This window comes from Sylvia atricapilla, chromosome Z (assembly GCF_009819655.1).
Source record: "Sylvia atricapilla isolate bSylAtr1 chromosome Z, bSylAtr1.pri, whole genome shotgun sequence".
Lineage (NCBI taxonomy): Eukaryota > Metazoa > Chordata > Aves > Passeriformes > Sylviidae > Sylvia > Sylvia atricapilla.
The window spans coordinates 43,665,723-43,688,711 of record NC_089174.1 but is presented as its reverse complement, the minus strand read 5'-3'; the positions used below and the strand labels follow the sequence as shown (position 1 = coordinate 43,688,711).

General features: G+C 40.2%; 1 protein-coding gene across 5 annotated transcripts in view; it reads right to left on the bottom strand.

Moving 5' to 3' along the window:
• PIGG (phosphatidylinositol glycan anchor biosynthesis class G (EMM blood group)) overlaps positions 1-22,989 on the bottom strand; it is an 89,470-nt gene that overhangs the window by 23,955 nt on the left and 42,526 nt on the right. For 2 of the 5 annotated variants that reach the window (XM_066339261.1, XM_066339264.1), the window contains 2 exons: positions 19,291-19,600; positions 10,118-10,281 (listed from right to left, as the gene is read on the bottom strand). In XM_066339261.1, the coding sequence (XP_066195358.1) occupies positions 10,118-10,281; positions 19,291-19,600 (474 nt within the window). Of the gene's footprint in view, positions 1-5,505; positions 7,742-10,117; positions 10,282-19,290; positions 19,601-22,989 lie in introns of those variants that run through there. The other 3 variants (XR_010745813.1, XR_010745815.1, XM_066339262.1) reach the window with 2 other exon arrangements.

Genomic DNA, 22,989 nt, shown 5'->3' with positions numbered 1-22,989 from the left:
TGGATAGGAGTGAAAGCATGAGAGGGAGCATTCATGCAAAAAGCATACAGAATCATTTAGGTTAGAAAAGACTTTTAAAATCCTTGAGCACAATCATGAGCTCAGCACTGTCAAGTGCCCCCCTAATCCATGTCCCAAAGTGCCACATCTGCACATTTAAATACCTCTAAGGATGGTGACTCAGCTACTTCCCTGGGCAGCCTGTTCCAATGCTTGACAATCATTTCAGTGAAGAAACATTTTCTTAATATCCAATCTAAACTTCTCCTGGCCCAAGTTGAGGCCACTTCCTTTTGTCCAATGGCTCCGTAATTGGAAGAATTGCTGACCCCCACCTTGTTACAACTTTCTTTCTGTGGAAAGGAATTAAAAATTTGTCCTCCTTTTCTCCAGGCTAAATAATCCCATTCTCTCAGCTGCTCCTCATAAGACTTGTGCTCCAGACCCTTCACAAGCTCCACTACGCTTCTCTGGACATGCTCCAGCACCTCAATGTCATTCCTGTAGTGAGGGGCCCAGAACTGGACACAGCACTCAAGGTGTGGCCACACCAGTGCCCAGTACAGGGGAGATAATCACTGCCCTGGTCCCACCAGCCACTCTATTGCTGATACAGGACAGGATGCCACTGGCCTTTGTGGCCACCTGGGCACTCAGCGGCTCATGTTCAGCTGCTGACAACAGCATCCCCAGTCCTTTTCCACCAGGAAGCTTTCCAGCCATTCTGCCCCCAGCCTGCAGGTTGTTGTGACCCAAGGGCAGGACCTGGCACTTGGCCTTATTGAGTATCATACCATTCATTTGCCATGGCCCATCAATCCAGCCCATCCAGTTCCTTCTCCAGAGCCTTCCTGTCCTCCAGCAGATCAACATTCCTACCTAACTTGGTGTCATCTGCAAATTGACAGAGGGTGACTTGTACAGATCATTGACCAAGATACAGATGAAGCGCAGGCAAAGCAAAGCACATGAGAAAAAGGGAAAGCCTATCAGACAGAGGGAAATATGGGTGCCGAAAGAGAGAAGAAGCCTCATAGTGAGAGGGGAAAGAGATGTGGGAGAGGAACAACAGAGTAAGGGAAGAGGAACAAGTGGAGATAATGACAGAGGGGAGAGAGGAGGGGAAGCCACTCAGTTTTGGGAAGGACTCAAGAAGGCCTGAAAGACAGACAGGGAATCTCCAAGGAGGAAATGCAAATGTAAGAGGTGAAAAAAGGAAAAAAACCAGGTTCAACACAAGCCAAAAACATGGCTGGGGGAAGCTCTACAGATTTAGAAGGAAAACTACAGAGATGGAAAGGACAGAAAAGGAGTGGGAAGAAAGATGCACTGCAAGATTAGGAGAGGCAGAGTGCATGCAAGAAAGTATGTCTGTCAAGAGACTGCAAAGCATACAAAGAAGAAAGAAAAAGACAAAGAGACAAAGGGAAGTCCTAGAGGAAAAGGCATGTGAAAGAACAAGGGTGGGAGAGAAGACGAGGACCCAGGTAAAACATTTAACATGGGACAGAAAAGGAGAGTGGAAGCAATTTGAAAGTATTTGGGTGCATGTGAGAGCTGGAAAATCTGTGAGACATGGGAAAGCATGCAAGAAAGAAGAAAAGCTACAAAAGGGAAAGAAGGCACAAAAAGAGACATAAGGACACACAAGACACAAGAGACCAAATATGCACAAGAAAGCAAGAGAAAAAGAAAGCACATTCAAATGAGTGATGGAGAGCATTTGCATGCTTGCAAGAGGGAGAACACGCTTGGATGCTGATGCTTGCATTATAGGGGAAGCATACAAGAGGAGAAATGCAAGACAGGAACACACAAAAGAGAAGTGTGCCAGAGAGGGGAAGACCATAAAGGTGACGGAAGCAGGAGAAAGAAGGTGAAATGTGAAAGAAGGAGACAAGTGTGTGAGAGAAGATGTAAAGAGCACATAAAGCAGGAAGAACACATATGTGAAAAGGACCAAGCATGATTGGGAGATGGAAAAAGTGAGCATGAGAGAAGGGAAAAAGCCATGATGGTGAGTCAGGGAGCCATGAAGTGACTAAGTAAGTGGAGGAGGAGGAAAGCTCATGCAGAAGCACAAAACAGGGAGAAGCATGCTTGCAAGGGGTCAGAGCCATGAGAGTGACAGGAGTGCACTGAAGAGGAGAGCAGGAGAGTGGGGAAGCCCATGAGAGGGAGGTAAGCACAGCCAGGACAGGAAGCACATGCACAAGGGGCAGGAGGCACAGCCATGTGGCAAGTGAGAAAAGTCATCATGTAAAAGAGGCAGAAAACCCAAACATGAGGTGTGATGAAAGAACAGCCATGAGAGACAGGCAAAGTGCACAAGAAGGGCAAGAGTCTGACAGGGTAGGAAAGCAAGAGGAAGGAATAATTGTGCGGGGTGGAGAGAAGACAGGTGTAGCACCAGACGGAGACGAAGAGTAAGACTGACACAGTGAGAGAGGAGCATGAACAGAGATGTTAAACCATATACAGGTGCCTCAATTTGACTGGGACACCTCACGTGCATAAATAAATATTTACTCTCATAATTCTATGCCTTCTGTCTTGGTCTCTCTCCTCAGTCTGCATGGAGCAGTCTTGTCTTGATGCAAGTGTGAGAGGGAGAGAGGTGATGCACATGCAAGTGAGAGAAAGCATGAGAAACAGGTACAAAGCATGTCCAAGAGAGAAGGGAAGTTTGGGGCAGGGTGGTTGTTGCAAAAGAATAACAAGAAAGGACAGGGAAGATACCAAACAAGCTAAAGTAAGGGATACAGTGGAATTAGAGGAGAGACAGCAAGCAACATACAGTGAAGGACAGTGAGTCAGAGACAGCAGGAAAGCACACAGGAAAAAGAAACCTCATTTTATAGCAGCACTAAGCTTCACAGTCCTTCACCTACTATCGGCTGGGTTGACTAATCAAATTTTCTTACATGGCAGTGTAAAAAACCTAATCCCTTTCATACAAATTTACTAAAATTCCACTTATTGTGGAATGATGTGTTTTTTGAAAACAACACACTGCATGACCACCTATTATCCTGCAACTTTGAGGAAAGTTAGCTTTCCTCTGTTAAATTCCAGTACCATAGTTTAGTAACAATAGGAAGAACTGCCATAAGTTATTTACAGACACAAAACCTAATCAACCTTTCATTATTATCTTTTCAGCTTTTCAAATCCTTTTAGAATCCTGCTAACAGTTTCTGACTAGATTGTCATAATTCTCTGAGGATACTCTGCATGCTTACCATTGGAACATAGAATTTCCCCTAGGTTACTCATGTCCAACATGGTAAATACCGATTGTCTTAATATATTCAATAAGCTTTGCATGTATTAACATTTAATGAACTCTTCTGTGTAAGCAACATTGGGCAATCTAACCATGAGGATGGCAGAAAAATACTCTCTCACAACACAGAGATTCCAAACAAAAATAAAGAACAAATACTGCACCCTTTTGTACAGCAAAGTGGTATTGCATATTTACACTGTAGGTAGTTGCAGGTCTAAAGATGGGATGAGAACTGTCAACTCAGCTATGTGCTCTTGAGCAAAAGTCACATCAAAACCAGAAGAACAAGAGGAAGAAGACAATGTAACCATGACAACCTCAAATCAGAGCTTGGGAAGAAATTAAAAAGATTTTCAGAACCCTTTCAATTCAGTATTAACCATGAAGAAAAAGTGACAGACCATTTAAATTAAAAAGTATAGGTGATGTTACTCAAAGTGGTCTCTACCTAAGACTGCAGCTCTGTCGATGAGAACAGATCTCATAGCAATTGCAATAAATAGCATCAGTAAGACCATTTAAAAGCCAAGTGATTAAGTCTCAATGACTTGGGCATTACCTAGCACACTGGAGGACAAGTTCTCAATTAGGGTCATCAGTCATTACTGGAAAGCAAACCTCGTGTTGGATGTGCTAACTAAACCAAAAATTAGATCACAATATTTTAAGTTCCAAATCTATTCAGATGTTTACTTTTATCTACAGAAAGCAAAATAACCTAACCTACACCAAATCTGTGTATTTATAAATTCTGTGCACATAGCCTTCCTTAATATTTACTTAGAAAGTGCTCAGCTCCTAAAACTGATCCATGGAGCAAAAGGATGATATTTATTTTGCAAATGGCTTTGAAGTAACTTGTTATTTGCTTATAACAGAGACAACCCTACTTTACTGGACCACTTTCTCATTAGAAAATACTTTTCACTACTCAGAGCCATGGCTGCTTGATGAAAGTCTCATAGGAAACATCATTATTCCAACAAAGTGAATGAAGAGGTATCTATCACAAAGCAGTAACAAAGTCCCAGAGAAATCTTCAGCCATCTCTACAATGACAGCATCTCACAGAAAACCTAAGTGAGTAGAATACTCTTCCAGCTTGTGGCAACAAAAACTCGGCCCAGTTTTAGCCAATCACTTCTAGATTTCCATGTATATCAACAATCAAGTAGATGACCTCTGTATTTCTTTTTATTTATTTAGAGAGACTGCTGGCAGTACAATGATAACAAGTATTACAATTTTAGAGAAAGCAGCAGCATATACTCTTAGATAATAACATTTTTCAGCTTTAGTTAACCTAAGCAAGAGTGAATGGAGTTAAACAGAAGAATTAAAAACTACTTGTATAAAATATTGAAGGGTTCAGTGATTGGAAAATGTTTGGATTGTCCTTTGTCTTTGAGGAGGGCTCCACATTCTACCTAAGACTCAAAAAAAGGTATATTGAAACACTGCATGTCCAGCTGATGTCAGAAAGAAAAATTATTAATGGATTAACATGAGTAGTGAACGTTGGACTCAATCAAACACACTAGGTTGAAGATGGCAAAAACTGACATTAACTGGTGAAATTCCTTTAGCTAGCACACCTTCCTAATTCTGTTTAGATCAGCATTATAAAATAATTCAGAGCGAAATTTAAGTTTCCTGTGACAGTGTTCTACATTAACAAAGTCAAGGCAAAATGTTAAAGTTATGCAACTATTAACAGCCTCCAGTTGGGGATACATCCATTTTAGTTATCTGAAAGCTATTTGCTAATGTGAAAACACTGTTAACAACTTTTGAGATCTGAGTAACAAAAGCTAATAGGCATGAAGGCTTCTAGTGCTAGGAAACACCCACCACTTCACCCTGACACCTAACTAACTAAACCAGCTAAAACACAGATTTCAATGTACTGGTTATCTGAAAACTATCATGATGCCTAACTGAAGAGTGGTAATTACACAACACTGTGAACATCAACCACATGACAATTTTGTTTGGGTAGGAGCTTGGAAACAGAATCCATCTGGAGTGTACTGCACAGTGGGGTCATATAATATAGGTCAAATTTTTTGACATCATGGCCCTTTTCCAGTCGTAAGGACCCAAAAACCCAAAGTTCTAATTTAGATCAGAGCAATAGAGTGGTTACCATAAAAACTACCCTTTACATGAACCAGGTGCTCACAGGAATTTATGCAAGTCACACACAGAACACTTGGTTAAGTTCAGGCATCAGTTTAATCAGTACACTCCATCTCAAAAATAGTTTCAAGAGTTATTGCACAGTTTCCATGGAGACTGAACCTAAAGAGCTCTTTCTATTTCTGTCTGTGAAAATCCCTTCACATTTATGCTGCCAAGTTTTTCAGGAGAGCCTGAAGGATTAAAAGTGGCAGTAATATCCATGTTAGTGTCTATCACATGCCACTTAATTATTTTAGAAACACATTTACCTTTCCAAATGAGGAGAATATCTTATAGTTTCACTAGTTTGTTCAGATGAAAGCAAATTATTTAAGGCCTTCCAACTACATTTCCACAGCAACTGTACTACCTGAAAACCTCCTTATCTTCCATTCTACCTTATCATACAAGCAAAATACATATGGGCTACATGTATCTAATGCCCCTTCATCTCACAAGTAGGCTCCTCATCACATCTCCACAGGCAAACTGATGCAGTCCAGGCTAGGAAAAGCGGGCATTCAGGTGAACTGAAAAACTACTGAGATGTTTCAGGAATCTCATCTGAAGGCCAGTCAACAGTGAACAACCACAGGATGTCACACAGGGGTGTGTACTGTTTAATGTCTTCACTAATGACCTAGGTGATGGGGCAGTGCCCCCTCAGCAAGTCTGCACACAATACAGAACTGGGAGGAACAGTCTGTGCAGGAGCTGGGTCTGCAGCTGGGTCTGCTACTACTCAGGGCATCTTGACAGGCTGGAGAAATGGACTGACAAGAAACTCAAGATGCTTAACAAAGGGAGATGCCAAATTCTGCACCATGCACTGGAACAGGCTTGGAGCTGACCATCTGGAAAGAGCTAGGTAGAGAAGACGTATGTCATTCCTGCTGGACACACTGAGCATGAACAAGCAATGTTCTCATGAACCAAGCTGGGGCTGTAGTTCAAGAAGTGGGGACAGCAGGCTGAAGGAGGTGATCTTCTCCCTGTTGAGCAGTTGTGAGATCACATCTGGGGTTCTGGATCCATTTTTGGGATCCCCAGTACAAGACAGACACAGCTGTACTGAGCAAATGCACTGAAAGTTCACAAAGATGTCTCAGGAATTGGAGCATCTGACAAAACGAGAGGCTGAGAAAGCCAGGACTGTTTAACCTTGAGCAGAGAAAGTTTGCCAGGATTCTCACCAATGTTCATAAATGTCTCATGGGCAGAAGTAAAGAAGATGTACTCAAACACTTCTCACTGGTGCTCAGCAAAAGGATGAATGATATACAACAAATTCCCCTTAAACATCAGTGAATAACTGTTTAACTCCAAGTACTGCCATATGCTGGAACAGGCTGCTCAGGAAGACCCTGGAGCATTTATGCTTGCTCTGAATGACTCTCCTTTGTTCAGGAGGGTTGGACTCCTGACTCAAGAACTCTGTGGCTTCATAAACACAAAGTGCTGAAAGAGGGAAGGGTATGTATGCATATTTGCCCGTAGGCAGTGATGCCCAAGGCAATGCAGCTTTAAAGAATTTCAGCAAGAAGCTCTGGTAAGTGAACCCAACTGATGCAGCTGTAAATTACATGGGCTCTGCTAAGTGGCTGAAATTAACAAAAACAGACCTGGATTTCCTATCCAGGCCAACCTCCTCACATGCAACAGCTCTTAAACAAACTGCAGAATGCAAGGCTCTTCACTAATAATGACACTGCTGAGTGGTTCTAGGCACATCTTCATCTTGCTCTCAGGACCACACCAAAAAGTAGGGGTTTGAATTCCACTGACTAAGGCACATTGCTATAAAGCAGTTAATAATAAGCTTTTATAAAGAACATCCTAAAGCATCTAGCACCTTCTTTAAAAAAATTTAGTCTCCCATATGCTTAAGAAAACACATGAAGCAGCCAACTCCCTGCCTTCTGCATTTTCAGCTTTGGTTCCAAGGAGTAACAAGCAAGTAATAAGAATTATTTGGACAGCAATGGCAAAGAACAAGAGTAAAATAAAAAGCATATAGACCAAGTTCTGAGCAGATTAACACACCAATTTATGCAAGTCCCAGCAGCTAGAGATTCCAGTCCACACTTACGTACTGTTTCATTGAGGAAACAGTACCCATTCACCCAAATGAACCTTAAAATGGCTACAGACACATGCTGCTTGATGGAATTTACTTACATCAGTGATGTGGGTGTTACAGGCCATAGCTACCCACTTGACAGCAGGTTAAGCCAGCACTGTACCTGGCAACACTACTAGCTGAGATTTAATCTGCAAAAATTCAACCACGAACACATCAGAACAACAACCAACACTACCAAAGAGGCATATTATTTGATGCAATATAAAACAAGTACAAGTACTCAAAGATTTTGTCACCAAAAGTTTTTCACTATTTTGTTAGAAGAGCTTTCCAAAACCATGCTGTAAGTTATTATTTCTTCTTCATTGTATGTTAATGTTCATCACAGTCTGCAGTCTAAGTTTTAAACAATAAAACTGCAGTTCTTTAAATTATGAGAGCTCATTTTTTCCGCCCTCCTTCCCCAGACGGTGTCAACAAGGCAGTGTTCTCTACTCTGCTCAGCTCAAGCTCAGTCAAAAAGAGTCAGTTCCAAAGCACCTACATTGTAATGGTGAAGAATGGAGAGTAGGCCTGAAAAAAGCACACAACACGGCAGAAACACGTAAGTGAACAGTTAAACAGCACAGCACTCTTTTAAACAAACCTCAGCAGAGGTATAAAGGAATTGGGAAAAACAGGACATTCACAAAATGCAAGCAATACCTAGATTCATGGGTCACATATTTACCAGAATAATTACAAGTGGCAACACTTTTTATATGTACATGCTCACTCTTTTCTTAAATGCAGCTGAAAGAATGGAGAAAACTTGAAGAGTTTGGATACTGGAGAAATATATTGATTGAGCAAGGTAGTAACTAAAGGTAAACTGGGGATCATTAGAAACAGAGTTAAAATTCAGTTTGGTGTCAAGTCAGCAGATGGTAAGGAAAATTCAAAAAAGGGCTTTCTAAAGTTACACAAATCAAAACATCAATAATTAGTGTACTCCACATCTACTCCTCCTGAAGCAAAAAAATACTAGAATGAACAGAGAAAAAACTGGCTTTCAGAAGTATACTCAAACACCAGTACTTAGACCATATCAACCTACTGAAGACCAAAGATGGCCTCAGGATAGTCGGCCTCAGACTAAGAGGTAAGGTTCAACAGTGAGTCTCAATTTATACTAAGGAGTACATGAGTAGATCAATTCGATGGCCCAGCACTGGTCTGCATAAATCCACAGCAACCAAGTAGAGACTGCTAGACATCTTTAGAGAGCCATGTAGCAGACAAACAAATCACTGAACAAAGGTTAATCACTGTAAATACTTGTTAAAGGAGCTTGTTAATCCAGAACAATGGACACAGTGACTGTGCAGAAATTTAGTCTGCTAGAACATGTCTCTCTTGGCTCAAAAACCTCCACTGGTCTGTGCAGCTCAGTCAGCTGGTGATCCCATCTCCTTACACCTTTAATGAACACAATCGAGCCAACACAAGTACACTGTTTTGGGAATAGCCAAAACAGAGAAGCAAAAGGAGAACAGAGAAGCCAGGAAAAAAAAATCACTGACAGAGTGACATTGTGTAGATAAAAGGGAGTAAAAGGTTTGCAGAGGTTGACAATGCATAAGGCAAAAAGTTGTGATAAACTAAATACTGTCTAAAATCCCATCTGCCAAGCCTACTGCAGTATTTTTTCATCATTAACAAAAAATTAAAAAGTAGATTTAGATTCCACAGATAACAGAGAAAAGACTCTGAAACGGTAAGAATTGAGTTATTGTCAAATGTTAATTCTATAAAAATACATCAAGTTCCAGCATTTGTGCATTGATATGGTATGATATGGAATTCACAACTCCCCTATCTCAAAATATTGTATCACTCATTTTAAATACCCTGAATGATGAGTTAAAAGCAATTTTAGAGAGTCCAACAGGATTTTATATGCACATATTTAAATTACATTAGTGTTTTAAGACTGTCTTCTTAAAATTCCAATGCATGAATTCATTTTACTTTAGCTCATCCACCACACAAGATACCCAGGAAGTAAAACTATTTTAGCTACAAATGACTGCAATAACCAGTAGCATACAATAATTGTATGTTTAATTTATAAAACCTTGCATGTCATTATGTCAAAGAAGGACATTCAAAGAACATAATGTTAATTAAATTTGAGTTCTATTCTAATACTTTAAAAAGGCCTTCTCAAGTCTCTAACTTAAAAGGTTTCAAGAAAAATGTTTTTAGGCAGAACATGCTGTCATTAAAAAAAAAAAAAAGTAATTTAGCACAGCATACTGAGAGTTCATTTAGAAACAAAATTAGTAAAACATATATGTATATTCCCAGAGAAAAACTTGTGCAGATAAAATGGACATGGAAGAGTTAGGTGATACAAACTTATGCTGGAAAAAGGTATCATGCATTTTTTTAGTACAAAAACTATAACTTTCAGGGAAAAAGATTATGTGAACAAAAGTTCATTTGAAAATACATACACTTTCTGGATGGTGTTTATATCTGCAGTGCTTAGAGGAGGATTACATTGTTTCAAAACTTATTACCTGCTAACTTCAGAACTCAAGTAGCATAGCAGATGGACGGCCCAAAGGAAAGGTCCTGCATATGTTGCAAATGCTGTGAGGAAGATAGCTGGTAACTCCACATAGCTGTCTAGTCCCACAAAACCTGCTGAAATGTCCACAGTAGCAATGCCATTTGAATTCCCCTGAAAACAGGGATAAAACAGTAAATAGCCAAATATCTCCAAAGATACATTTAGAATACATTAGAATAACATTAATCATTGCACCCATTAAGGACTTACTCTTTAAATTGTTTTATAGTACAGCCATATTTTTTACATCTGAATTTCAATAAAACAGCTTACCAAACAAGTGCTTTTAACTAGAATTTACAGATTAACAAAGGCATAAACAGCATGCTATTTTGCATCTCTTATTCTGTCTGCAAATTAACATGCCTACTGTTTAATAAGTTACATTTTAAAAAATTCAAAATAAACAGCTACACTTGCTGATTTCAGACACATTAATGAAAAAGGTGCATTTTTCATCAGACAAGGTTCAAACACAAGATTTTAGGTCTGCTGCCTAAAATTACAACCAGGAAATAAATATTTCTTGCCCTTAGAGACAGCAGGACTCTAATTCAGAGCTCAAATGGAACACTACATCGCCCACCTGCCTGCCTCATGGCACAAGTTACTGCATGTAAACAGATTAAGACAGGCAAATTTAGAGATGTTTCTCCTTCCCAAGCCTCTATACCACATAAGATTGCATTGAAATAGACCAGAAGTCAGTCTAGATAGCCTGAATCATCAATAAAAGGCATTTAAACCTACCAAGAGAAAACCAGAAGGAACATACAACAATTAAAGTATCTAGAGCTGTCAAGATCTGCATATGTTTTACCTAGTTTTCTTTTCCAGTGACCAGAACCACTAAATAACAAGAAACAATGTAAAATTGAAGGGTTTTCCACTGAAAATCCAAAGTACTCAACTTTACCCAAATACATAAAGTAACAAACACATCCTATGATTAAGACAGAATATTTCTTCAATTAACATATGTTACAATTAAGATAGGTTTCCTCAGACTAGTGAGAAAGCTCTCAAGATATTCTTGCTGTACCTTGAGAAACTGATCCGTTTCTACAACACTGATATTCTAACAGCCATCGAACCCTTCTTTTCCACTTACAGAATCCCAGAACACCACTAATGTAAGGACTGTCACCAACAATAGCCTTAGACTCAATCCCAGCAGAACGTATGAGGAGTGGTCACTCCCCATTTCCCTCAAACCTGACCTTGGCTCACCTTAGTGACTGCAGTCCTGCTGACCTGCAAGTTACCCCAGAAAGGAAGTGATACCATCAAATACACACTTCTGTCACAAACCCCAGAGCACACAGAGAAACACAAAATAGAGGCAGCTTTTTTAGGTATATAACTAACTAGGCACCAGCAAAAATACCTGTTCCTGAGACAGCTCCAAAATCTAAGAGAAAAAAAAGCATCTGTGTTGATGGAACTATTCAGAGCTCATTATAAGTAGTCACCATCCCCATCAATCCCACCATGAAGATATCCCTAGAACGTAAGGGGAGCTTGAAGCTGTAAGAGGGCTGAATGGTATGGATTTTACCATATCATACAGTAGAAAAATCTTGACTTTCATTATGCATCCCTGTAGTAAATCCCTAAACCACTGTACTCAATTATTGTTATGCATTTAGTGCAATGTCCAATAATGCCAGGAGCAAAGCAGAGCACAATTAATGATAAGCAGTGAAAAAAATGAAAGCATCTCTGTGCCCTCGAACCTGTAACATGAGACTGGAAAAGAAAGCTGTAAAATAAGGTTACTCCTCAGGTTTAATGGGTATAGACTGGTTAGTAGACATGGCAAGAGCAGAAAAATAGGTGCAGCACTTTAAACGCTGAGCAGGGTCCTCCTTCTCAGCAAGGTAGGGCTCAAGAGGGACAGGTAGGAAAGGAACCTGCTCTCTTTTCCTCCAGTCCCTGTACACAGCAGCAGTTCTTTTGCCCACCTACTACTTCTTTTTCATTCCCCTTCTCCTCTGCATGATGAGTGCAGAGTAGAAAAGCTGAGACATCAAGAGATCCTTCCTGCTCGTGTCATGAAGAGCTGAAAGGTCTCTTGACACTGTTTAATGCGCATGCACACAGTTGACCTTTGGCACCTTGGGGCAACTCCCCGTGTCACTGTATGAGAGAAGAAGCAAGAATAAATGCAGTGCCGCAGTGCATGTCACTAGTCCTGCAGAACCGCTGCAGGCAAAATTACGTACTTCCCTTTAGAAGGTAGTCAGGGCAAGTAAGGAACAGGGAGGAAGAACAGGTTCCCCTTCTCCTCAGCCCCCCAAGTCCCTTCCACACAGGGCTTACTCCATCTGTCTTTGCCACTGTTTAAAGTGACACAGCTGTAGAACAAAGGACGCGCACATTTGGATCCACATACAACTCCAATCACGCCACAAAGTGTCTGAACACCTTACAGATAATACTGCCACTGTTACGACTGGAAGAGCCCTGGTGATTACAAGTAGCAATTTTTCTTCACATTAGGTATCTTTCTCCAAGTCAAATTCATGCATTTACACTAAATTTTCATAGCTATAAATTCTAATACTCCACACAATAAATAACTGACAATTCAGAGTGCCTCCTCTCATTTTAACATATCACTCTAGTATTTCAGAAAAGGTTGCCCAGAAAGATTCTGCTGTCTACAGACAGACCTTAGAGGTTTCAAGACCCTTTGCCATCTTGTTGGACCTCACAGCTGACACGGTTCTGAAAATGGGACTGAACTGTGAGCCTGCTTAAGTCCTTTCTATTGTAAATTATCCTGCAATGCTTTGAAATCATAACAAGAAAAATTTAAAGCACTTTAAAATGTCATTCAGTCCATCTCTTTACCTAAAAGTGAGACAAATTAGATATGAATGATTCTAAAAATATATAAACCTATTCTGGTTTCCTCCAGCGATAAAAGCCACCAGAAACTGGAACTGTATTTTCTTTCTCCCCTTCCAGAGATATACTGCTGTAAGCATGGCAACAAAACCCCACAAGACTAATAAATAAATACATGGAATTTTTGTTCATTTATGAGCTTTCATGCAAGGAAATGAAAATATTTTTAGCAATATTTACTGCAAAGTAAGTTTTTAGGAGCTGGTTTATTACAGAGAAACAATCAAGTTATTTATTTCCGTTCTCACTGCATTTTAAGGAAAAATTGTAAAGATAAAGATACAACACATTTTTGGGAAATGACTGCTGAATTATGAGATGTGGACAACTCGGGGCTTAGAAGAAAACAATCAATTATTCAAGCTCATTGAAAAATTCATCCAGAGATTCTCAGGCTTGCAATAATGTCCTAATAAATAAGTAGCATTCTGACTAAATGTATTAATTTCATCTATTTTTAACAATACTGGAGTATTTTACACTTTGCTTTACTTCATCAATTCACACAAAATGATAAACAAAGCAAAGACCTTAATTACTAAAACAGGACTAGAAAACAAATTGAGTTTACCCAGCTCCACGTTAGTAACACAGCACTATATCCAGACAATCTCTAAAAACCTACAAGCATGAAGACTGCACAACCTGTGAGAGCAACCTTTTTCTTTGCTTACTATTCACAAAAATCTTGCTAATGTGCTGGAAAAAATATATCTTTCCATTTAATTTACAACTATTTAACAAATTTGCCTTTCAGATCCAAATTGCTGGAGAGCAGAAAGGGACAGCTGTTTCTGCAGAGGAAGGAAAGCTGGGAAATGAGAGTGAAAACAAGGCAGGTGAGAGCAGTAAGTCAGGACTCTTCAGTGGCATGTCCAGGTCAGGGCTGGATCCAGAGACAGTGATCAGGGCTAGATGCAGTCCAGGGATCACAAGTCTATAGTGACAAGGCAATTCCAAGATTAGGCCAGAATGCCCAGCCAACAGGTCCAGGTCCAGGGTAGGATCAAGAAAGTACAAGACAGGCACACATACCTGCTTACACATCTGGGATACAACACAGACAGTAGAGCATCAGATTAAAGAAGAACCAGAATGCAAAGAAGTGCCAGGCCCCTCCCTCTGCTTTCCTCCCATCAGCTTCTCTCTCAATCAAAGATGACCTTGAAGACTACTAACTAAACTTCAAGACAGAAGATGCACTCAGGGTTCAGACACAGAGGAAATGCAGAATGCAAAACAAAGTGTAAGATCAAGGCATTTGTTTTCAATCCACTCTTAATTTTTTTTCTCCTACTTACATTCAAAATCAAAAAATTACCTTCCACACTCAAGTACTTCATTTTTTCACCCCAGGTTCATCAGCTATAGCACATTAACAGAAAGTAATACCCATTCCTGTCAGCCTTCTTGATTCGGTACACTTAGGATTTTCAGAGATCTACTTCCATAAAGTCTTGAAGGACTCTGCAATACTTTTTTGAAAGTATTAATTATTAAGCATTCATTAAATATGCTATCCTGAACAAGGTTATTTTTACTATCATATTCAAAAGGCCACCACCTACAATGCACACTCTGCAAGACAGAGTTACTGCTTTAGTCATGATGTATCATATTCTCTACTGAGATTTAATAAGGGCTCAGCAACATGGGCAAGTCTCATGTAATTCATAATCATAACCAAGACATGTGCAAAAAGTAATTCTCCAAACCTCCCTTCTATTTCCAGATGGAAGTATTCCATATTTCATTTTTATTTCTCTTCTGGCTCATTTAGCTAGCATAGTTTAAATTTAGTATCCAATGTGATCTACATCACCAACAAATTTCAGTGGTTTTTAATATTTGTATTTCAACCATAAGCCTGCTATCTTTTGTATGCTACATTAGATCTTTATGCTTGTATGGAAACTAAAACTACTCTGAACTCAGTCAGTTTAATAGTGACAGCTACAGTGACCACAAAACTTAGAAAAACGAAGTCAAGGAAGACATTTACATCTATGCCAGCAGTACACATAATACCAAATAATACAGTTGTGATTCTTTCCCATCTCTCCCCTAGAATTCTAGCACAGGTATTGCTTGCTCCTGAAGCAGTAAGCAAATTACTATCTGTTGCCATGAGTGAGCTGAACAGAGGTTAGTACTGAAGGTGAGAATTTGACGGACTCCTCCAGCAGAACCAGCTCAGCTGTACTTCTGTAATGTTCATTCAATACCTGAGAACAAACCATACATGCTCTGTCTGAAACACAACCCTGTCCTAAGTCAGTCAAAATGTAAGAACTCAGCACTGATGGTCCTGGACAGGACAGGCAGTTGCTAAACCTGGGACACCTGAACTGTATTCATTGTCACTTCCTGGGAAGCACAGAAATAAGGTGGGGTTCAGAAAGTTGTCACCAAGCAAATACCTTTCTGGTTTTCCCACAAGGTAAAGGAAAAAGACCAAATGGCTTATTCAAACAATCAAAATCTGTTACTAAACCAGTATGGGTACATCCAGAGTTCCACTTTCCATCACTCACTTAAGGAAGAGTTGGAAAATGTACACAACCATGCAGAATCATCTAAAGCTTCACCTGAGTCACTTACCTATGGTACTCCTGACATACATAAATACTTAAAAGTTTGAGTGGCTGCACTTGTCAAAGGAGGTGTGAGTTAATAGTGAAAACTGCATTGCCATAAGAAGAAACTCAAACACACCTGAAGGGGAGGTGTTACCTCCATGTGTTTGGAAGAGGGGTGTCCCAGTTCAGAGGATGGATTTTTTTTCCAAATCAGGTGCACAAAATGGCATAAATATTGGTAAAAGTGCACCAGTTATATATATGGTATGGATCCTGCATCTATAGCTCCATGACTGGCAGTGAATTACCAACATATAGTTGTCAGTTAAGTATGTGTCACTAATAAACCAAAGAAACATTTCAATTCTGATTTTATATTGTACAAACTGAGAACTTTTCCCCTTGCAACAAGTCATTCATACTCTAGGCAGAACTCAAAGGAAAGACGTCATTTAAATACATTAAAAAATAATAATAATTCAGTTTTGTATGCTGCCAGCTTTTTGATTTACCCAGACAATGAAGATCAGAATGCCACACTGAGAAAAACAACACTGTAGAGAGCAGTTTCCCCAGGAAAAAAGAGAACCCTGGGAAAATGCCTTGGGAAACCCCATTCATAGTGCCATAAGAAAAAATGTTCTCTATGCAAATTGTCATCAGAAAGTTCTAGTTCTCTGTGTTATCATAGGTTGATTTTTGGCGCAGGATTTTTAATATTCTTAATTGCTGTCCCCTATTGGAACATTCCCTCAGACCACACCTTAACTCCTCACCCACACCAGTGAGTGTAACTACCCCTCTCTAACCCTGGACTCCACCTTTGGCATCATGCCTTTTGCCCCTTGTTGATCCAATACAGTGGATGCTTCATTGTTTGTCATTTTTGTATTATTAAAATTACTTCTCCGACAACTGGAAGCTTGTCTCTCTCTCCATTCAAGTCACCATTGGGCTGAGTCCCAAGGGAACTCAAAGGTGTCTGGTAATCTGAGCCAGACCCCAGGAAGTTTCACAACATAAAAGAGGCATGAAATTATGCATCATTTCTGGAAGAAGTTCCTTCCATCCTTGGAAATATGGACCCAGACTGGAAAAGCTATTCTCAGAATAAATTGAGAGAAATTTACAAATAGAAGAGAGAGCATTAATTAGTTTTTAAGGCACCTCTGTAGCCTCTGTAACTTATGAACTACAGCTCGACCATTCTACTTTTCTCTGCTAATATTCTGCATATCAGATAACTGCTTTCAATCGTGAAATGCAAAAAAAAGTCCCTCTTACAATTCAATTTGTTGCATAATTCAATTTGTTTCATTCCATACCTTCAGAAGAATTTTTTCATCAGAGAATAAAAGAATAAGCTAACGCCTAAAGACAGGTATTTTGGTCAAACTGTTAATCTCTATGCTAAAAAGACATCTAATATAAATGTACCTAAAACTTTTTAAAAAGAGAACCAAAAACTTGTTCTCTAAGGAGTGGAGGGAGGGGCTGCGAAAGAAAATTCCACCTGTCTTAAAAAGAGCTTAAAAGCTCTTTTTCACTAGCAGAATTGATTTCTCTATTTCTGAAACATTTCTAAGATGTTCTGAAAATAGAAAAACAAAAAGAGAAATAAAGAGAGACAACGGAGGAAATCCTTCCTGTTCTGTTACAATTAATTTGTCATTTTAATCAGTCTGGGCATCATGAATAGGCACATACCTTAATTCTTGTGGACAGACACACTTCTAGAAAACTTTTAGCATGTTCTTCTGAAATTGATACACTTTTAAAGGGTCCTGTGCTAAAACAACTTAAGCATTCCTCAAATTTTTAGCTAAGCCACTGTTAATTCAAAATAATCTTTTCAAAGCTGTAGCTTTTGGACATGCAATGGGACACAAAAAGGCAGTTTCTTATCTGGGCCTGCTCTATTGCATAAAAAGCAGCATAGAAAACAACATGGGGGAAAAAGGTTTGCTGTTCTTTTAACTTTTGATAAGTAACTATGACCCAGATCAGGTAATTTTCCAGACCTTACAGTGATGGGAGATGTATGAAGACCCAGCTAGAAATCTGGCTCATAATAGAGCAGTAGAAAATTTCTGATTTATGCAATTTGAATGCTGTGACTCAGCGACATATCTATGTGGAAGAAATTCCCTTGACAGAACTAATTTTTCAAATTTCCTAAAGTTTGCTGAAATCTGTATCATACTGGAAGCTATTATTTCCAAAGAAAACACTTCTAGAAGAAATGTCAAAATTGCCAGCAGAGTGATGTGGCCTAGGTAGATGCTCTGAAACTGCAGAATATCCAAAAACACAATTTGCAGTCAAGTAAAATGGTATTCACTACTTCCAGTCTTCTAAAAATGAAACAATTCCTCAGTTGCAATGGTAGTTGAAACTACAAAACATTCATCATGAAAAATTCGTCTTTGCTTTAACACCAGTTTAAGACCATTAGAAAGCTGAAACAAATGCTACCAGATCCTGTTATCTTCTATTGGTCTTGCAAAAATATATTTTTATTGATATAGAAAAAACCCATTTGACACAGCACAGTCAAATGGAAAGATGTATCAAGCTCTTGATAGGAAGCTCTAACAGCTTCTTCCTAGAAGATGTTTATAGCTGCTTCAAAGTTGATGTAAATTCTTCCACAAAAGTTAGTCCCAAAATTTTGGCATCATTCAGAGCAGAGGTGTGATCTCTGAAGGCTGTAATCAAAACTGACTGCCTGAACAGTAACATTCACAATGTCCAAAAGCCCCTCAAACCAAGACATGCTATGCTGCCTGAATAGGAAAAATGGGTAGGAAGGGATAAATCATGATGATCTTACCTGCATCAACAATTCCATATCTGGACATACACTACTCTCAATCAAGCCAGCCCTCAATCTGCAGTTACAGCTCCCTAAGCTTGACCGGAGTTTTACCATCCCTAGCCATGCCTCAGAGATAAAGTCAACAGAGAACCAACACTGAAATTGTGCAAACCCCACCTCTTTAACCTGATTCCCAGGTTAACAAATGCTGTCTTTAGACAGTCTGCTAGGCTAAGGTTCCAACAACATTAGAACTAGAAAGACCTTCTCCAGTTCCAATGCAAAGCAAAGTTTTTGTGGAATTGCAACCTTATTTGCAATGCAAAGAACTAGGTTATTGAAGTTCGTAAGGCTCCTCAGAAAAGAAGGTATCATTTGATAGAGTAAGAAAATTAGTTCTGTTTTTTATAATAGACATTACATGCCACAGCACTTTTAAGCCTCAAGAACCAGTCACAAAAGCCACTTGCCTTTTACTGATATTAATCAAGTCAGATGACATTTTAAAATAAATTATCATCTGAAAAGTACTTACAAGGCCCATTAACAGACCAAAATCATCCTGGTAGAGGTCTCTGATCCTTGTAACACTTTTGGGAATCTACACTAAGGATAAGACACTAAGGTATGCATCTTTCCCTGATTCTGAAAACAAAACATTAATAAAGCATATAGAAACGAAATTCATCTGATAACTCAGTAAACTCTTCCACTGTAATATTTAGTTATCATTTTATTTACAACGGACAATATTTCTTTGAACAACTATTCCCTCTCCCACCTTTGAAGCAGAGAGAGTATTCAGCTTACCTGAAAATAGAAGAAAGCTTGGCCAAACCAGTAGTGCATGATAGTAATTTGTGCTGCATCAAATTTTAAAGGTATCCAAATATATTTTGTCATCATTGTCTGAATCAGCAGACAAAACACCAAGACTGGTAAATTGTGAGGTCTAAATAGAAGAGCTGCTAGTAGAACCAATCCGTTATATACTTCCCATAATCCTGTGCTCTTTGTGCTGGAGTCTGCAGAAATAACCTGTGACTTTAGTAAATCTTTAGTGCCAGTGAAGACTATGCCAAGAACAAAGACATAAACAAAACGAGCTTCAGTAATCCCCCTAAAGAGAAAATAAAATTGAAAAAAATTAATAAATAAATAAAACAGAAAGATTAGTTACTAATCACTACTTCAGAACCTGTTCTGCTGAACAGGTTAAATCCAAGGCTAGTATTTTTCAAATCCCTAAGCAATTCCTTTACAAAGAAAAAGTATGTTTTAAGTTCTAAGTGTAATTAGCACTTACATTATCTTCAAACCACCTATAAATTCAATTGACTCTTAATTTCCAGTGAAATCCAGCTTCTGAAGGAAACATAGCATGTTGTCCAAAAAAGCTGACAAGTAAGGACCACACTGAGAAGTAAGTAAGCTTAAAAACTGTGACCTGCTATTCTGGAAGTGCAAAGTCTGAAAAACTAAGACTAAAAGGGACTACAGCAAGTCATCCAGCCCAACCTTCCTCTCAAGGCTCAAGCAGGGTCATCCTAGAGCACATCGTATAGGACTGTGTCCAGACAGTTCTTGAATATCTCCTGTGAAGGAGACTCCACAACATCTTCATGCAACCTGTTCCAGTGTCTGGTCACCCTCATAGTAAAAAAGTTCTTCCTCATATTTAAGTGGAACTTCCTGTGCATTAGTTTCTGCCCATTGTCTCTTACCCTGTTGCTGGGCACCACTAGGAAGAGCTTGGATCCATCCTCTCACACTTTTCCTTCAGAGACATTGCTGAGGCTGTCTCAGACATTCTCTTATCAAGGCTGAACAGGCCCAGCTCCCTCAGCCTTTCCTCACAGAATTGATGCTCCAGTTCCATAACCACTTTCAGAGTCCACCTCTCAACTCACTCTAGGACCTCCATGTCTCTCTTGTCCTGAGGAGCCCAGAACTGGACAAGCACACCAGATGTGTCTCACCAAGGCTTAGTAGAGGGACAGGATCACCTCCTTGACCTGCTGGCAATGCTCTTCCTAATGCACCCCGGGATCCCACTGGCCCTCCTGCCCCCCAGGACACACTGCTGGCTCATGGACAGCTTGTTGTCTATCAGGACCCCCAGGTGGTTCTCTGCAGAGTTGCTTTCCAGCAGGTCACCCCCAGCCTGTGCTATTGCTCCTCCCCAGGTGCAGCATTTGCCTCTGCTGAATTTTGAACAGTTCTCTGCCCAGCTCTCCAGTCTGCTGAGGTCATTCTGAAGGGCTGCACAGATCTGCCGTTCAGCCAGGACTTAAGTGTCCACTCATCCAGTCCACACTTCTTGAGCTTGTCTATGAGGGTATTGTGAGACACAGTGTTGAAAGCCTTGCTGAAATCAAGGTAGACATCCCGTCATTCTCCACTCCCTGTATTTGTTTCATTGCAGAAGGCAGTCAGGTTGGTCAAGCATGATTTACCTTTAATGAATCCATGCTGACTACTCCTGACCACCTTCATGTCATCCATGTGGATAGACGGCCTCACTTCAGAATAAGGTGCTTGCTCTCCATCACCTTTTCAGGGACTGTGGTACAGCTGACTTGGTGGAAGTTTCCTGATGCTCCCTCCTGCATTTTTTGAACACTGGGGTGACATTTTCTTTCTTCCAGTCCCCAGGCATCTCTCCTGGTTGCCATGACCTTTCAAATATGATCATTAGAATGCTCACTATGCCCATCAGCTCCCTCAGTATCTGTGGATGCTTTTCATGAGTTTGTAGATGTCAGATTTGCTTACATATTCTCTAACCCAATCCTCCTTGACCAAGGGAAAGCCTTCCTTTCAACATTCTTACACTGTGGTCTCCTGGGTCAGAGATCCTCAGCTGGTCTTGTCAGTGAAGATCAGTACAAAGAAGGCATTCAGTAATTCTGACTTCTCTGCATTCTCTGTTACAGGGGCCTCTGCTCCATCTAGTAAAGGGCACTTACTATTCCTAGATTTCCTTTTGTTTTTCATGTATTTGAAAAAGCTCTTCATGTTATTTTTTAAATATTCGGCCAGAATTAGTTCCACATGAGCTTTGGACTTCCTTGTCTCATTTCTACCTTCTCTGAAAACTTCTCTATATTCATTCCAAGTGGCCTGACCCTGCTTCCACCTTCTGTGTATTTCCTGCTTACACTTCAGCAATGACAGGAGGTTTATTGTTCATCCACACAGATCTCTTACCCTATCTCCCCAATTTCTTGCTCATCAGGATGTGCTGCTCTTAAGCCTTGGAGGAAATAACCCTTGAATATCAACCAACTCTCTTGGCCCTCTCTTCCCTGCATGACCCGTTCCTTTGGGATACTTCCAAGAAGAACCCTAGAAAGGCTAACAAACAGCTGTCCTGAACTCCATGACTGCTTGTTGTCCTGCTCCCTCTTTGTCCAATACTGAACTCCACAATCTCATGGTCACTACAGCTAAGGCTGTCCCAAACCTTCACATCTCCAACAAGGCCTCTCTTGTTTGCTGCTATGCAGTTGAGCAGCAAATCATTCCCTGAGCAGCACAGCATTCCTTGTGGGATCCTCTGCTCCCTACGTCAGAACATTGTCATGAATACTTTCCAGGAACCTCCTGGATTGTTTGTGCTTTGTTGTGTTGCTTCTCCAGCAGATGTCAGGGGAGTTAAAGTCCCCCACAAGAACATGTAGAGGCTGCTTCAACTTGCCTGTAGAAATCCTCATCCACTTTTTCCTGATCAGGTGGCCTGTAGCAAACACCCACAAAAATGTCACCCTAGTCTGCCCTTTTATCCTGACCCATAAGCTCTCGATTCTCCCATCATCCACCCCAGATGGAGCTCAATACATTCCAAGAGTTCCCTCACACAGAGGGAAGCTCCACCAATGCATCTTCCTCGCCTGTCTTTCCTAAACAATGTGTAGCCTTTCATGATAACATTGCAGTCAAGTGAGGTATCCCACCATGTCTTTGTCTTTATCTCTGTCAAGCCTGGCTATGTCTACATGCACTTTCAAATCTAGTCTACAGCTCCCTCAGTGACCCTGCTAAATCCTGAGCTAAGACTCCTTAAGGCAGGTGTTCCCATTTATTCCAGCAGGCCTAGAGTCATATAAACTGACCTGTGATAAAACACTCAGAATTCTGCTGGTAACACCAGTTTCGAATTCAGGTGTTCATCAGCCTGGTTTTCCAGTTTCTTGCCCCATCAACCTCTAAAACTGGTAGAAGAGAACTTGTGCTCCAGACCCTTGACCAGATGTCCCCAAGGCCCTGAGGTCCCTTTTGATCATTGCACCCTTGTTGCTGGGACTTGGTCATTTACCCACCTGGAAAACCAGCAGTAGGTAACATCAGTGGGCTGCACCAGGCTGTGAAGTTTCTTGGTGATGTCCCTTATAGAGGAGCCAGAGAGACAACACATCTCCCCATTGGACTGGATTCAGTTGGCATATCAGACCTTCCATTCCACATTTGTTTTTGTGTACAAACTACAAGAGGGAGTCACCAGTGATC